The 16304-nt window shown below is 40.8% G+C and overlaps 1 protein-coding gene across 1 annotated transcript in view; it reads right to left on the bottom strand.

The window, feature by feature from the left end:
• The window catches only part of LOC139700501 (ATP-dependent DNA helicase DDX31), a 32767-nt gene extending 16687 nt beyond the window's left edge, over nucleotides 1-16080 (bottom strand). The window contains exons 1-8 of the mRNA XM_071599056.1: nucleotides 15967-16080; nucleotides 15240-15605; nucleotides 14958-15107; nucleotides 13992-14108; nucleotides 12159-12379; nucleotides 8546-8858; nucleotides 8198-8392; nucleotides 4726-4785 (exon numbers count right to left, since the gene is read on the bottom strand). Of these exons, the coding sequence (XP_071455157.1) occupies nucleotides 4726-4785; nucleotides 8198-8392; nucleotides 8546-8858; nucleotides 12159-12379; nucleotides 13992-14108; nucleotides 14958-15107; nucleotides 15240-15605; nucleotides 15967-16044 (1500 nt within the window). The 5' untranslated portion in view covers nucleotides 16045-16080. The remainder of the gene's footprint in view (nucleotides 1-4725; nucleotides 4786-8197; nucleotides 8393-8545; nucleotides 8859-12158; nucleotides 12380-13991; nucleotides 14109-14957; nucleotides 15108-15239; nucleotides 15606-15966) is intronic.
• Nucleotides 16081-16304: the final 224 nt, after the last annotated feature.

The following is a 16304-nucleotide window of genomic DNA, read 5'->3' on the forward strand; positions in this document are numbered from 1 at the left end:
ATTTACGTTCCAAGCGTCAACATCCATGTCTCATACCAAAGTAACAATTTCAGAAAAAAACATTTTTCACGCGAACGTCTTCTTAAAGTCACCGATAAATTAGCGGCCGAGTATTTTAAGTGCCGAATTTCTTGTAATAAGATCTGACGCCGAATGTCAAACCGCTTCACCGAGGTAAGACTTAACAACTGCCAATTACCCTTATTAAACTGGTGACCGTTTATCTATCAAAGAATTAGAATAATGATCTACCCGGAGAATTTTACCATGACATCGGCAATTACGGAGTCTAAAATGGATGATAAAAGCAATGCAATGAACATTTTAAGCAACTAAGTAAACTGTATACATCACGGCAGTGTGATAGAATTTCTTAAGGATGATTTGATGTTTAAAGGCAATAAACTCAAATGGCCGATGGCGATACACCGCAAATCATTGACTAACCCCAAGATTGTTATACGGTACCACTTGATGATGGAGAGAAAAAAATCATCGGGTGTTTTTTACATGGCGTCTACCCACGATATGAGCAGTAGATTGGCTGGCCGTGTGGAGGGGTAAGACGGGAGGTCGCATTCAGGGATAAGGAAGGTGTGGGGAGAGGGGGGCAAGAGACCCGTAGAGGTGGGAAGGGTTGTAAAGAGGGCGGGGAGACGCATTAAGGAGCGGAAGGCATCAATTCCCAGTCGAGCAGTCCACATTAATTCACAGTCGCGGTTCCTAATTGGATCAACGGGGTACCGCCATTAGGGGAGAGGGAATGGGAGAAGGGAGGGGTGCATCGAGGGTATCTGTGCGCACGGCGGGTTTCAGGTGAGGGGTTGGAAAGGCGATCGGGAAGGAAAGGGGGGTGGAGGGGGGCTTTTATTGGGTAAGAGGGCAGGGGAGGGATGGAGGGAAGCCCTTAACCGAGGGACAGATCACGAGGGGGGTAGATGCACCCTGCAGTCTGCGAGGGGAGACCCAATGACGGAGGAGGGGGTGAGGAGAAGATTCGAAACGAGTTCCTCACACCAAACAGCACGAAAAGGAGAGAGGTTTGCGCATCCCGGCCACAGGGTTGTTCGAGAGATGAATCGGATGGATTGAAATGACCGGCAGCTGTGGACACGGCTGGCAAGCAGGCACCATGTCGCCAAGCCACGGACAGCCCACGCGGGCGAGCGCCCCGCGACTACCGGTAATCGCAAGTCTTAGCAAACCTCGCTCCGCGGAAAAGACACGAGTTCCCGACAATCCTCCAGAGGTTAAACCCTGAATGAATACCGCCACGGGCATCCGCGAAATGGGAAGTGAAAAGCGTTGGAGTCATTGATCCCGGCGAAGGCAAACCGCGACCACACTCGTTATTTCCTTCATAAGCGTTTTTTCATAAAATGTAAGATTATATATGAAAAATATCTTGGTAAATTCAACCACCCGGAAATCCAGCTGAGGCGGAATTTCAGGTCACACATACCATTTGCGGTTAGGAAAAATTCATTCCCTGCTCATTATATTAGAGACATGGTTTGAAACAAAAAGTAGCGCAGCTATGGGAGCTCATGGAAGACTACATGTTTTTCTCGGACGGCAGTAAAAGTGATACCAAGTTGTGCACTCCTTTGCTGGTGCGGATGGTTAGATTGGTGGGCCTTCTTGTATCACGATCTTCAAAACAATAAAAAGTTCTGATTTCTCTGAATCTCCATGGCCACGGACATTTTTCAAAAATGTTTGCTCGACCAGTATTATTTTGGTGCAATCACGTGCCACGATCTTGAAATGAACTACAGTGACCGATTCTTGTGGACAACACATCATCAGAAAAGTAAAATTTTAACTGCTCCACGGGGACCCAGATGGTGTGGTGGCTAAGGACTGGCTTCCCACCGCAAGGGTCAGGGTTCGAATCCTGGTGGCGGCCGAATTTCGCAGTGGTATCCCGGTCCTTACTTGGGACGCTATGTGGAGAGCACATAAATGAGTGTTCCTTTCGTCGGATGAGACTTTAAATGGTGCACCCCTTGGTGCTCTTCGTTAAGAGTAGGCCAATGCCGACGCCGGGCTTCTCTCCACAATGTCCCCACACCAAGAGCATCTTACCCCTACGCACCAACTCCTTCCAGCGTATGTAACCTCTGCTGCCGGTCCCATCCCTTAATAATACCTACTGCTACCACTAAAGGACGTCTTCTGAGACAGAATCGGTCACTCAAACTAATTGCAGGATGTGATTCGGATGAGATCGCGGGTTGAGCATATATTCCTTGCATTTAAAGGATAGGGAAAAGTTTCGGAAAAATAGATTTACTTAAGATATTGCTACAATGCCACAAATTTCTTCCAAGTACATCCCTTAAGCGTCGACACACTTTTGCCAAAGCGGCTTTTCCACGACTCGAGGGCTCCCTGGTGGGCGGATTCCGGAAGGTCCGAAGGGTAAGCTTCTTTGACGGCACTTAAGGTCTCATGGTGGTGTCCTTTGAGGGAGAAAGCATTTCACTTTGGGGAAAAGATAATCGTCTGCTGGTGCCAAATCGGGAGAGCATGTGGGTTGGGGAATCGTCGTGGTGTCGTTGCAGGTCTTCGCAAGCAGACGCGACTCTTCTCTCGGTCGTCAGTCTAGACCTTCGGGAGGAGTTTAGCGCAGATCTTTCGCATCGCCAAATTTTCAGCGATAATGGTGTTGCGCCCTATCATCTTATCAACGCCAATATAATCGGTGATCATGCGTACACTTAACCGAATTAACTGAATTCAGCACTTCACGCACACGGAAGGAAAAAAATTGCTAACGATACTTTTTATACAACTCTTGAATATGAGTGAACTAGGTTCCGTTAAATGGAGAAACTATATTGAAATGCCATTTTTCTCGGTGAGAGACAGATAAATGTGTCAGAAAACAAGAAATTCCTGTCTCCCACGACACCGGTGGGTTGTTAAGAGTGGATCAAAGGAAAGAGCGAAAATCAGGTTTAGCTCACGATCATTAATCGAAACAAGGATGTATGAAGGGCCGATTTTGTGAAAAAGATCATGGTGGCAAACATTGGGAAAGGCGCAGGTCTAGTTAAGGAAGCTCACGGCAGGGCCGCGTGACCGATTAGTTGCTCCATTAGGGTAGTGGGTACCTCGCAGGAGTCGAGAGTTGGGAAATCAGCCCCGCTTCCTCCCTGCATTAGACTGGTGAGAGAAGTCTCGTGTGTGGCCAGCCCTCTTCAGAAAGAGATTCTATGCTCCCGATTCGATTTTCGCGCCTGTCAAATATTTGAAAATTACTATGACTTATTTCATTAAACCGAGCATTTTTTAAGCCAAGCAAGAATACGTATGAGCAGTAAGAAATATAAGAACCCGGATACTAAAAAAAAGAACGTTTAGGAGGGGGCTCTCAAGGCAATCAATGATTGATGAAAAAGCACAATTTATGTCCCTCAAGATTTCAACCCGTCGCCTACCACGCATTATTCGATTCAAGATAAGATTCTTATGAGTTCTGGATAATCAAAGGGTAGTAACAAGGGCGATTCTTAGCGGTAACCATTGATTGAATGCTCTCTATCAGATTCCAAAAGTTAAAGATCTTCGATTTTATCCAGACATCTAGAAGGAGGAGGGAAAGAGGAAATTATGGAAGTCATATGAGATATATCAATGAAGTGAGAACGAGGAGGCAGTTTTTTCCTCTCGCGTTGGGCAATTTTATCCAGATGCAAAAACGTTCCGTGATGCTTCCCCGAGGCAGAAAACCCCGAGCAGAAGACCAAGAGAAATGAGGGTGAAGACGAGTTTGAAACTCTTCACACATTAAGATTTAGCTTTTTATCACCATAGAAAGGGTATGTCTCCTCACCTGCTACGTGCCCCTAACTGAAATTACTACAGTACACAAGGGTTACAGCAGCCATCAATCTCGAGCTCAATAGTAGCCGCTTCAATGTCGAGAAAAAAATGAAGGATCAAATGCGAATATACCCGATAACAATATCAAGACGGATGGTGGGGTTTAAGCGTCATCATGGTACTTTTATCATCGCCTTTTACAATGAATTCACTGATTACACGATCAACGATCACAAAAATAATTGCTGACACAGCGTAGAAAATTATACTCGTAACTAAAAGAGAGAGAGCCACGTTGGGGATTGCACGCGTGCGGAAATAATAGTCATTACAATCGACGCCAAAAGCGAGTGTTCACATTCGCAACTTCTTACCACGCAAAAGATTGCCATTGTTAAAATGCTGACATTGATCTGCTTGATGGATTGGCATGGGTAAGGGGGAAGGAGTCAGCTTTTCGTAGGACACAGAATCAAATCTATGCCATAATTTAAAAAAATCGATTACTCTGCAGCCGATTTGTCATTTCAACAGAATTTTCTTAAAATTGCTGCCAAGAATTTTTTAACAAGATCGCCATTATACATAGAATCAAATCAACTTCTTTTATTTATCCAGTTCAATTTTTTCCATAAACTTTTAAATTCCCACACCACCTTCCTCAAATCATTTAAATAAATCCTTGTAGAATATACGCCCACAGCAATGCCTTCAGGCTGATTGTAATCCCATAAAAAGGAAAAATGTAGAAAATCTACACAAAAAATATACACCAATCGCAGTGTAGAGTGCCTACAAAGCGGCATCCCTACAAACAATAAAGGTGAATATTTTTGAAACGCTTGAAAGGCATTTCAATGGAAGGCAATGAAAGGAAACAAAATAAATACTTACCGTACAAATGAGAACGCCAGCGTCCACCTCCCGGAAAGACTTGAACACCTCCGTTCGATCCTGGAAAACATAGAAAAATGAAATTCAGACCCCATCATGACTTTGCCAGGCAAGTTAGTTCGCGGTATATCTACACGTAACGTATGATGGGGACATTACAATGAGGACAGAAATTTTATGCTTCAAATACAGTATCAGCAACTGAGGAAGATTATTTGCGATAACAAAAGTTCTAATGGACCATTTAACAGATCATAGGACACAGAAGGCACATTTTGGACTTAAAAGCGACTTTTGCAGACCGGGCAAATCATTCAGTTCATAATATCGTTACATGCACCATTTGCGACCATTACCTTCACCTTGCTTTAAAACAGATGATATCTTACTTTACTTTACCGTTCAGGGACTCTGGATGAAAGGGGAAGAGTTAGGACGGGCGTCAACACCATTCCCTCCTCAAATGAGGTTATCCTGAATCCCTTCTAAACAAAAGAATCCAAAGACATGCTTCCACTCCCAACAAAACTTCCTCCACCGCAGAAAACCACCCTCTTTCAATTTGTACCACATACTTCCCTGGCCTACAGTCTCTCAGGTCAATCCTAAAAACCTCTACCCTATCCTCAAAAACAATAATTTCACCACCAACCTTTTCCCAAATGTCCCTCCGTTCCTTTCAAACGCCCCGCCAACTTATCAGATTCATATCAACCAATCCTCAATCACCTGCTTTTCACTCTCTCCCACCAATTCCCTACTCCTCAGGCATTTCCAGCAATGTAGTTCACCTTCTGAAGTGCCAACTATGCCCTGCCTTTTATTTTGGACTGTGTATCACACCCCAAATTATTAGAATCAATAACCACCGTGCCTTACGCAATAATTCTTCCCAAAACAGGCCTCCAAACACGACAATTCCTTTGATTAATGCTATAGTGTATCCATTTTAGCATCCCTCCCATCCTCTGACCCTTCACTCAAACTCAAAACAATAGAGCAAGCGTTTATCTGGCTCCTGGAATGACCCAGGTATTAATATCAGACATTAATTCCACCAATCTTCAAATATTTTCATCCCCCTACGGTCCCAACACTTTTCATATTGTTCCCACACTTCCAAAAATCCCCCTCCCAACTCTTCCCCACGCAAACCTTTCCCTACCTTCCCCTTCCATGCAGCGTCTCCAGCCCCATCTGTTATAACCTTCTCCTCAGTTGCTTCCTTCTCTTCCTTGAGAAAGGTGGCTTGTACCAACCGAAAATTCGAAAACGTGAGTTTCTTTTTCTTTTGTGTTTTTGTTCGCTAGTGCTATCTTGATATACATTATTATTCACATACGTGAGACTGTCACATAAGTGAACATATATAACATATATACATATATATATATATATATATATATATATATATGCATACATTTATTTATTTATCTAGATAAAATAAAATATACAAGCACAAGATGTAATTTTGTGGGAGGAGGAGGCTGACACTGACATTTTACCAGGTGACAACAGGGAGGCAGGGAGCATTCACCCATTGTTGTTGACACAGCCCTATCCCCAGGGTGATTCCCCGCCCCATACCTTTCTTTCTTCGCCCTCGTGCCCCCCCCCCTTTTTCCGTTCAAGGGTGACTCAGCGAGCGAGTGAGGATCGGGAGCGATCGGGAGGAAGAGCGCATTTCACGCAGCTTGGTCGGCCACCGGACCTCTCGGGGCGACCCGGAAGTGGGAGAGGGCCTTAATGCCATTGCCAAAGTCGGACTCTCTCAAAAGGGACGAATTAAATCACACGGATGAGAAAACATTTAACTAAATCAAGCTGAAAATCAGTGGTCCATTTGGACGTAAGGTGCCATTTGGCGTTTCCGAATCACTAATGTTACGATCCCAAATGTTTCATTACCAAAGCAATGGTGCCTATTAATATCTTACCATGCGCAGGAAAACCGTGGATGGCAAATCTTCCAGTAAAATATGTCACTAATTCAAAAATGTGTACGACAAGCACACGTTCAAGACATTCAGCGAATTCAACGCCACACAAAAACACAAAAGAAAAAGAGATTAAAAAAGTAGATTTTGTCCCCGCGGCGTGTTCCCCCCCCCCCCCACCTCGACGCAAACGTCGGTATTGTGTTTTTTTAATTCCCTCGTGGCGAATGCAATTCAGAAAAGGCAAAAGCCGCAATCGGCTTCATAAAATGTTAAACATAAAAATGCAAGTACAACAAGGATGTCGGCCCAAGAAGATCTGGCCATAACCACAGCATATACTCACACTAATAACCCTAAAGGCTTATTTCGTGTCATAATATCACAATGCCACATATCTGCCGTATTTTGCCCAACAATCAAAAATGATATTTTAAAAAAAGGTTATGGGCAAATCCCTTGCGCACGACATCAAATTTAATCATGCCACCATGAGCTACCCAGGGACCATGGAAATCTTCATGAATGTATGTGGACATTGTTACGCCACGAGAAATTAATTCATTCATTCGTGAAGTGCTACGATTACAGAATGGCACCAAATGAAAGTTTAAGTTCAGTAAATCATATGCCACTACAACTGAATGAGCTCCTACGTGGGCGTGCCACTTTGGTTTTTTTTTATTCTATCGCCACATAATAAGAATGAGAAAAAGTTCCGAAATCATTTCCCACTTATTGTAGAAGCCCTGAATCTTTTTTAAATAAAATTAATCTTCTCACAAGGACATCGTAAATGATGATAATGACTATCCCATATATACGGCGACGGCCCTTGCTCCGGCGTGCATTTAGCGACTATCAGAACACACGACACAATCGCAGCACTACAATACCACCCGGCCGGCCCTGATATTTATTTACCCCTGGCGGCGAAGCGGAAGCTTGCGCACGCGTCGAGCTCTCCCCAGACCACGAGCACTTCCGGTGGCTGAGCTAATGGAAATCCAGGACCGGGAGGGCAGGGGGGGGGGTGCCGGCATCTTCCGTGTCCCCCACATCCTCAATTTAGCCAGCGATCCGCGGATAAAGGCGCTAGCTAGGTAAGGAGGGGGGATACGACACCTCTGAACATGTCATACGAAAATGTTAACAGACAATGTCGGTTGAATATCTGGTACAGACACAACAAATTACATGAATAAGCCTGGTATGCATTCAGGGAAAGAGACAGCATTCCACTTCTGGTTAAAAATACAATATTTGTCTTGGAACTCCCAATGCAACTCAAGACTCACTCTTTTTACTTGAAATTATGGTTCAAACTTTTCATTTATTTCGATTGGAATGCATAACAACTTTTAAAATATCCAAGAGATTTGCAAGAATGTTAGGGTTAAAACCACACCGTCTCTCTAAGTCATGGTTTGTATTCAAATCAAAACAAGTTAACGATCTGATAACGGACTCTAGGAGACGTTATCATTGCGCAGGAAAATATCAACGAAAATGGTAGTTTAGCATTTAACACTTACAGTCTGTGACATGTTCCCATGAAGTTTGAAAAATTCTACTTCGACAAGGCGTTCATCTTCATCCTCATCATCATCTTCTGCGTCATCATTTTTTGAAGAATCTGGGACCCCGAGGACATACGCCAAGAGATCAGTTATGTAGTCAACCATATCCTGAGTAGCACAGAACACCAGCAGCTTCTTTTCCTCGGTCATCTAATTCAATAAGTAAATATCAAATGCAGAATTCATTCCATTAATTGAATGTGCCACAAAAATACTCATCATAGAAATACAAATAAATGTTACAACATCGAAATACAATAAAGTGTAAGCACATCCCAGCATTATCCAGCCAGTTGTACCAACCTTGCACTTCCACGCAATGAATGCTGCCAAAATCACCAGCCTGAGTTTTGGCGGTACGATGATGTACCATTGCGTTATATTCTTGGGAATAACAAAAGAGTCTTCTTCAGGATTTCCATCTGAAGCTTCAATTTTTGCAGGGTCACGAAGGGCAAGGCCAGCTAACCTATTAACGGCAGCGGTGAGGGTGGCCGAAAGAAGAACTGTTTGTCGCCTAGGCAACTGGCACACATTCCAGCTACCTCCCTCATCGTCTTTAACGCCCGCTTCGCTTCTGTTACCCGGCTGGAACTTGTCCAAAGCGGACACTATGCTGAATTGAAACAATAAAATCATTGTGAATATAATGAACAATAAAAATGAGTAACAGTCGACAACTATACCTAAATAAATCATAAAAGAGTAATTTAAGCCAAAGGAGTATAAGAACAGAATGACAGTTTAACATAAAAACATATGCCTATAAGTGATAAAAACATGGGATATAGTTAATTAATTTTATGTATTAATTAAACAAAATGAATATGCATTGATCACAATGAGAAAGTGGACCATGCAATTAAATAAACTCACATATGACACTTATATCAAAATAAAATCAAGACCTATTTCCAAACATCAGCCATTGACACAAGAAAATTGGAAAAAGATGAATAAAGTCATATGAAACAAATTGAAAAGAGGAGTGCAGCTGACAAATGCGAACACTTTTAGTTGGCATCCATATTTCTACGTGCATTTACAGCTAAATTTACCAATCTTATTAGGACAATGGTGGAGAATGTTGTGATGTATCTTCCAAAACGGAAATCCAGAGCAATGTTTACGAGTAAAATTAATCAGGAATGCCTAATGGACTTTCCCAGCAGAATATTTCAACACTCTTACAAACAAGATATTCATGAAACATTATACCTTATGGATAGAACAATGACACCAAACAGTGAAACATACTTAAATTAGGCAGTGAGAAGAGCAATGGCAAGACAACAAAACGAACCTCAATTACCAAGTAGCACAGAGATCCTTAGGTAAGAAGTGAACACACAGAAACAAGTTAGAACTCAATTGATGAACAGGAGGGTAATAGGCAATTGATAAATACAATATTTGGCTAAATAAAACACTGGATCCAAGAAATTTCCCTGTGATTCAAGACAGAACACATGCATGCTGATGAGTAACATTTAGGAAGAAATCATTACAGTATAGGTTAAGAAAACACCTCACTGTAATTGCGATTAGAACACAGTCTGCAGCAAAAGGAAAATGGTCATTAGGCAAAGAAACAGGGTATAGGAAGAGGAAAGGTGAGCACAATTAATATTTCCAAAAGAAAGGGTAAAATGTAAATCTTAGGTAAATAAACCATCATAATGATTAGAAATTCTGTGGGAGCCAGGATGATAATATTAGATAATAGTATGGTTAGCAGAAGCTATAGAAATACTAAAATAAAAAATACTATTAATTGAATCAAGAAAGATTCAAGGCAGATGGAAAGAATGCATAAAGAGGCTGGCTATAGCATGGTAAAGTTATTAGGCTGGCAAGATTAAATATAGAAAGAGCATATGACGTAAATGAAGATAGTCTAAGCCCAGGCATTAATGAAAATAAGAGAGGAAGGGCTTTAACGGAGATGAAATCAAATAAGGCTGTGGGGGGTGGACAACATTCCCGTGGAACTACTTAAAGCATTAGATTAATATGAGAGGAAGAGTGTTTTGGACAAATTCGTACCGTACATAATTTGTCCAGAAGATTTCAACGGATCAACATTCGTTCCTACTCCAAAAAAGGGAAACACAGACATGTGTGAGGAAGACAAAAAATAGTTTGATATCACACACAGCTCAAGTTGTTTTCAGCATCATCAGCAATAGGATAGAGAGTAGGGCAATTAAATACTTAGGGGTTGATCAGTTTGGGTTTAGGAAGGAGAGAGGCATGCTGGGTGCCATTGTAGTAATGAGATCACTAATCGAGAGGAATATAGAATACAACCAGGACGTGTTTGCCTGTTTCGTAGATTTCGAAAAAGAGTGTGATATAGTGAATTGGGCAAATCTAATGAGTATATCGCAGAAAATAGAAATAGATTGGAGGAATACGAGCCTAATCCACAACCTGGATATGCCTCAGACTGCTCAGGTGCGAGTGGGGAACGGGGAGTCCGGATGGGCAGTGTTAGGGAGAGGTGTAAGGCAGGGTTGCCCATTATCACTGTTGCTGTTCAAACTGTATGCAGAGGAAATGATTAAAGAGGCATGGGAAGAACTGGAGGAAGGAATGAAAGTTGGAGGGGAATTTGTAAAATCAGTTAGGTTTGCTGATGACCAAGCTTTAGGTTGTCAGTCAGCCAAAGGGTGGCAGGCAGTGAGTGCTGAGTGAATTCAAAACTCAGTGCGATAGTTATGGGATGAGAAGCAATTTTGAAACAAAGGTTATGCAATTTTCCAGAAAGAAAAAGGCTAAGATAAACATTAAAATTGGAGGGCGAAAACTACAGCAGGTAGAACAGTTTACGTATCTCGGAAGTGTTTTGGACCAATACGGTCAAAGTAGTACGGACGCAAGGAGAAGAATTGCGCTAGGCAAAGAGGCTTTCACAAGGAGGAGGGAGTTGATGACAGGGACTTTGAGTAAGGATATTAAGAAAAGACTCGTAAAAACTTTGATATGGAGCGTTGTTATGTACAGCGCAGAAACGTGGTCATTGAAGCAGGAGGATAGACGTAGATTGGAGGCTATTGAAATGTGGGCGTGGAGAAGAATGGAGAAGGTGAAATGGACAGAGAAGAAAACAAATGAGGAAGTACTTGGTATGGTGGGCAAAGAGAGGGGTTTGTTGGGAGAAATCCTAAAGAGAGGCAGGAAAAATGGTAGAAGTGCATACTGATTGGCAGTGGGATGTTGAAGACTGTAGTTGAGGGGAGAATGTTCGGCAAACCAGGGAAGTGAAGGAACAGGATAGGGATGTTGGATGGGATGAAGGGAGGAAGAAAGTACTCAGAGATGAATAGGGACCTGATGTAGAGTGGGATGTTGTGCTTTGCTAGGGGCCACAAATTGTTGAATTAGTAATTTTGTCCATCCAAAAACCTACCTTAACCGGTAGATTACCTAATAATAATAATAATATATATGGTGCTGGTAGTTTAGGGGTAGAGTGTTGGACTGCTGGCTGGAGGGCCGGGGTTCGATTCCCAGGCGAGCCTCCCTGGGCACCTGCAGCTCCACCCAAGCAATGTGATTTTTTGGGTACCAGATCTTCCTGGGAAACAATAACGGGCACAGGGAAAGGAACTGGTCCACCTACCCTGAAGTGTGAATTTCACACGCCATTGGGCTTAGTACTGGGTGAACTCCATCATCACCTACCAAACCGACCTTCAAGTTGACAACTGTGTAATTTTATATGCATTAATTTAACTTAAATTTTACACATTAATTTAACTAAATATGTACATTAATTTAAATTTTTTATAAAATTAATCTTGCCAGTGAAGCAGTTTCTTATAACAGGTTTATAAAGTAGAAAATGCTAAACTATGTTAGGATAACAAAAATGATAGACCACAACAACAAAGATGATAGCACACTTTCTCACCTTGAGATATCTTTTTCATAACCCAAGTCCAACATACGATCAGCTTCATCCAAAACTAGATATTTAACACTATAGAGCTGAAGGCTCTTTGTGTGGCAAATGTGGTCCACTAGCCGTCCTGGCGTTGAGACAAGGATGTTCACTCCTCTACGAAGACGGGCTTTCTCAGATTTTCGTTTCTCGCCTCCAGCAAGGTATCCAGGTACCACCCATGTGAATGGCTATTAGCATTCAAAGTGAAAGAACAAAATAAATTTCATCTCAGATAACTGCATTGAAATTATTCCATGAAATTTACAAATGTTTTTAATTAAAAGTAATCATATTTCTCTTTTTTATGGCCCAAGGTATTTTTTTAAATGGAAACTCTAAGCATAGTTCCATAGACGTTTTCCATACAATTTGGTGTGAATGGCGTTTTAAATATCACTTTATTCACCACTTATCTTTGAGATCACAGATCATGTTATAGAGGACACAAAATACTGCCAAGAGCCATCCAAACATATTCATAGCTTAATGGCACTCTTCTCACTTACAAGCACTCCATAATGGCAGTAAATATCTTCAGACACCAAATACTGAATGCCTTCTAAGAAAACCTTTAGTTTCTGGGACTCTATTTCATGACTATTCACCAGTCCACCACTAAATACAGGCAGCTAAGTCAACCAGCACCACACCACAAGCATGGTAAAAACTGATGTAATCTGGGCCATTGACATCACCTTATATCATGCCGTAGGTTCATATTGGAGGAATAGGCCAAAAACTTGTTTGCAATGATGTTTTGCAAATTGAAATAGTCACATGCATACTCTTGCATTAAAGTAATGTAAAAAGTCCCCCTCTATCAATGTCAGTAAGTTACCCCATGACACTAAGTAGGCATCAAAAATAATTTGAGCTGCCGGTTAACAATTTGAGACTATTAAAATTATGATAAATGAGATTTTATGTAAGTTTAATTAATTCCAGCAGTTTTTGGAAACCCCAACATCACACCACATACAAATGTTTATGGAGTGAGAAATGAATCAAAATATTCAACATAAATAAGGATTATCTGATCCTAATTTTTATAACAGGGTAAAAAAGTTATATTATTAAGTACCTAAGCAAAAACATTGTCCAAGAACTAAATACGGATGTATTGAAGATTTTGAGCCACACTTTTATTCATGTGAAACTTGTAACAAAGGGAGTCATTGGCCAACTAGTATTTAGGAAGCCCAAACCCTTCCAGTTGATTCATAATCAAAGTGAACACAAGTTGTGGAAGAGATGGCTCCCTGGGCAAGAAATCTAGATAGGTATTGAGTACTAAACTGCTCATTTCAGATTGACAGGGTGGCCAAGTTTGTATTGCAGCAACATGGGAAATTGGGCAACACCCTAGACAAGGCCTTCTGCAGAGTCACTGTCATGACTATGGGTAATATTAACACCATTGAAAAATCAATTCAGGTGGCTATTTCACAATTAAATAATATTTACTCTTAATTAGTGGCAATTTGTGCAAAAGAAAAGACTTAGATGATGACGAACAGCACCAATCTGCAGCAATTTATTGGAAACAAGCCATACCATACTAGCCAGAGGATTGAACTGAATGTAAGTAGTGAAAACTATTAATTAAAAGTGGGCATTTTCCAAAGATTGTTGGGCAACATTATGAAGATCTTACCAAATAATAATACATTTAAACGACTCATTTCTGGGCTGGTGAAATTCATTATGACATCCTTATAAATCAGAGTATTTCTCTATCTGTGCACAATATTGACAAACCCATGCAAAAAATCAGTTAAATGCCAGGACAATTTATCTTACCTTAATGAGCTTTAGAAACCATTCATACGTTTGCAAGGCCAACTCTCTGGTGGGAACAACAATAATTGCCATTACACCATCTGAACGTGCTATTTTTGGCCTTCTAGCATGAAGACCCTAGAAGATGCAAAATAGAAATAACAATAGCTAATTAAATAAATAACTAAGAGCTCATCTAAGTCTCAAAAAACAACTAGCTTACAAAATATTTTCCACTACAGAAACATGCATTAGATACCATTAAAAGATAAAATATTTGTACTCATGAGGTTTCTCCCAAGAGCATGGAGTCTGGGAGCACCATGTCATATTTTATTCCTTAAGACTCTGAAAGTAGTAGAACTGCAACTCGAGGAAAACGTAACCATGAATCCCCTTCATCAAATTCATGTTAGCAGTCTACTAAATCTTCCAAGGGTCAAACATTTCCATGGAACACAGAACCAGTTCAACAAATATTATGAATTTTTCAGAAATACTAAAAATGAAGTACATATGAACTTCAACTAAATCGGGAAAAACTAGCACTCAATGCCATACCCATCGAGAAGTGTCAAAATATGTACTATATGTTACCTGCCTAAACTACCATTATGAGGGAATAAGCAATTGGAAGAAAATGTAAAATATCCCAATTCACTTCCAGACTATCTATACAACTGCTACCATAGCACCAGAGACTATATTTTCACTATACATCTCTTCGGACAGGTTTCAACTGAATGTCCTCAATGGCACTTGATCCTCAGAATCTGCTTTCATTTATTTACATGCCCCATACAAATGTTTATTGCCTTGGAAGAGTGACGATACTTGTGAACGGGGCATTTCTGTTCTACCTGAATATATATTTCTGCAGCAAAGAGAGGCAAAGTAAAGAAAACCTGACATGATTCTAAATGTACGGGGTATCACAGCAAATGCCGATGACGATCAAATGGACGGCCGCCAGATAATTCAACTCACTTCAACTATTGGAACTGCATAGGCTACAGTTTTTCCGCTGCCAGTCTGAGATCTTATGAGTGCATCACCACCAGTGCATATGACGGGAATCGCCAACTTTTGTACCACTGTCGGCTTATCAAATCCCAGAGTCTGCTGGATATTTGCCACCTATTCAAAGCATCAAAGAAATTAATTACAGAACATTGAAAGCTAGATCCAGTCGCGAGATAACGGTCATCGATGACAAATATATTAAACGCGCTCTTCAATATCTACGATAAGAAGCCAAATGTTACTCACCATATGAGGATGAAGGTCGAGTTCAGAAAACTGTGATGTGGAAAAAAGGGTATCATTGTCTGACTGCTCAACACTTTTCTTCCCTTTATCAGAGGTAATATTTGATTGACTGAGTTTCGATGAAATTTTCAGAGATGGTTTCCTAGGATGAGAGCCCTTAACGTCATTTCTAAATGGCTTGTTGACCCTGATCTTCCCTTCTGTTTTGAATCGTTTCACATTTGGGTGAGAAATTGAACCTCCTTTCCTTTTCATTGGTGTTTTTGGTAAAACTTTATTCTTTGATGACAATATTTTGGATGATCCACCAACATTTTTATTCCCTTTCTCGAATTTTTTAATAGTCTTAATCTCCGAAGATATTTTCTGAAATTCAAAAATAATAGTAACCACGCAGACACGTTTAATATGCGCCCACTCGTACAACATTTTACAAATGAAAATTTACCTCATATAGTAATGATTAACTTTCACCACACACAAAGGTGCGCAATAATAATTTAAAACAATACATTCCCTTGCATTCGTTTCATTGAGCAATATTTCAGCAAACAATGAAACTCAAGTCTCTCATTGTAAATATTACGCATGCAAATAAATTCTGATTTGGATGAGCTATCAAAGCTGCATTTACTGAATGTAACCCTTTTAGTAAACCTTCATTAACATTCAATTCCTGAAACTGTTTATATTTCCGAAAAATTCCTATGCATATAAAACACCATACCTTGGAATCTTTCACCACACTTTGGTCTTCATTGTAGACGTTTAAAAATATATCAGACCCAAGGTCGTCCATTTTCATAAATATAGGGTAAATCAAAATTCAAAACGAATACTTATTTCCTGTTTTGAAAAACAATAACAAACGCACGAGGTCCCCTGCTTCGCATACGCAGACGCAACTATCGACCAAAAACAAGTGAGTAGCGGAAATCGAAGAATCTTTCTTATGCATCCAAAACTTGGCGGCAGACAAATATTCTGATCACACGACTCTAGCACATAAGGATGATATATTTGCCGTCTTCGAAAATGAAACGGGAAAGGTGTCATTGTTATAGG

The sequence above is a fragment of the Hetaerina americana genome, unplaced genomic scaffold (genome assembly GCF_022747635.1).
Source record: "Hetaerina americana unplaced genomic scaffold, ioHetAmer1.1.p SCAF_103, whole genome shotgun sequence".
Lineage (NCBI taxonomy): Eukaryota > Metazoa > Arthropoda > Insecta > Odonata > Calopterygidae > Hetaerina > Hetaerina americana.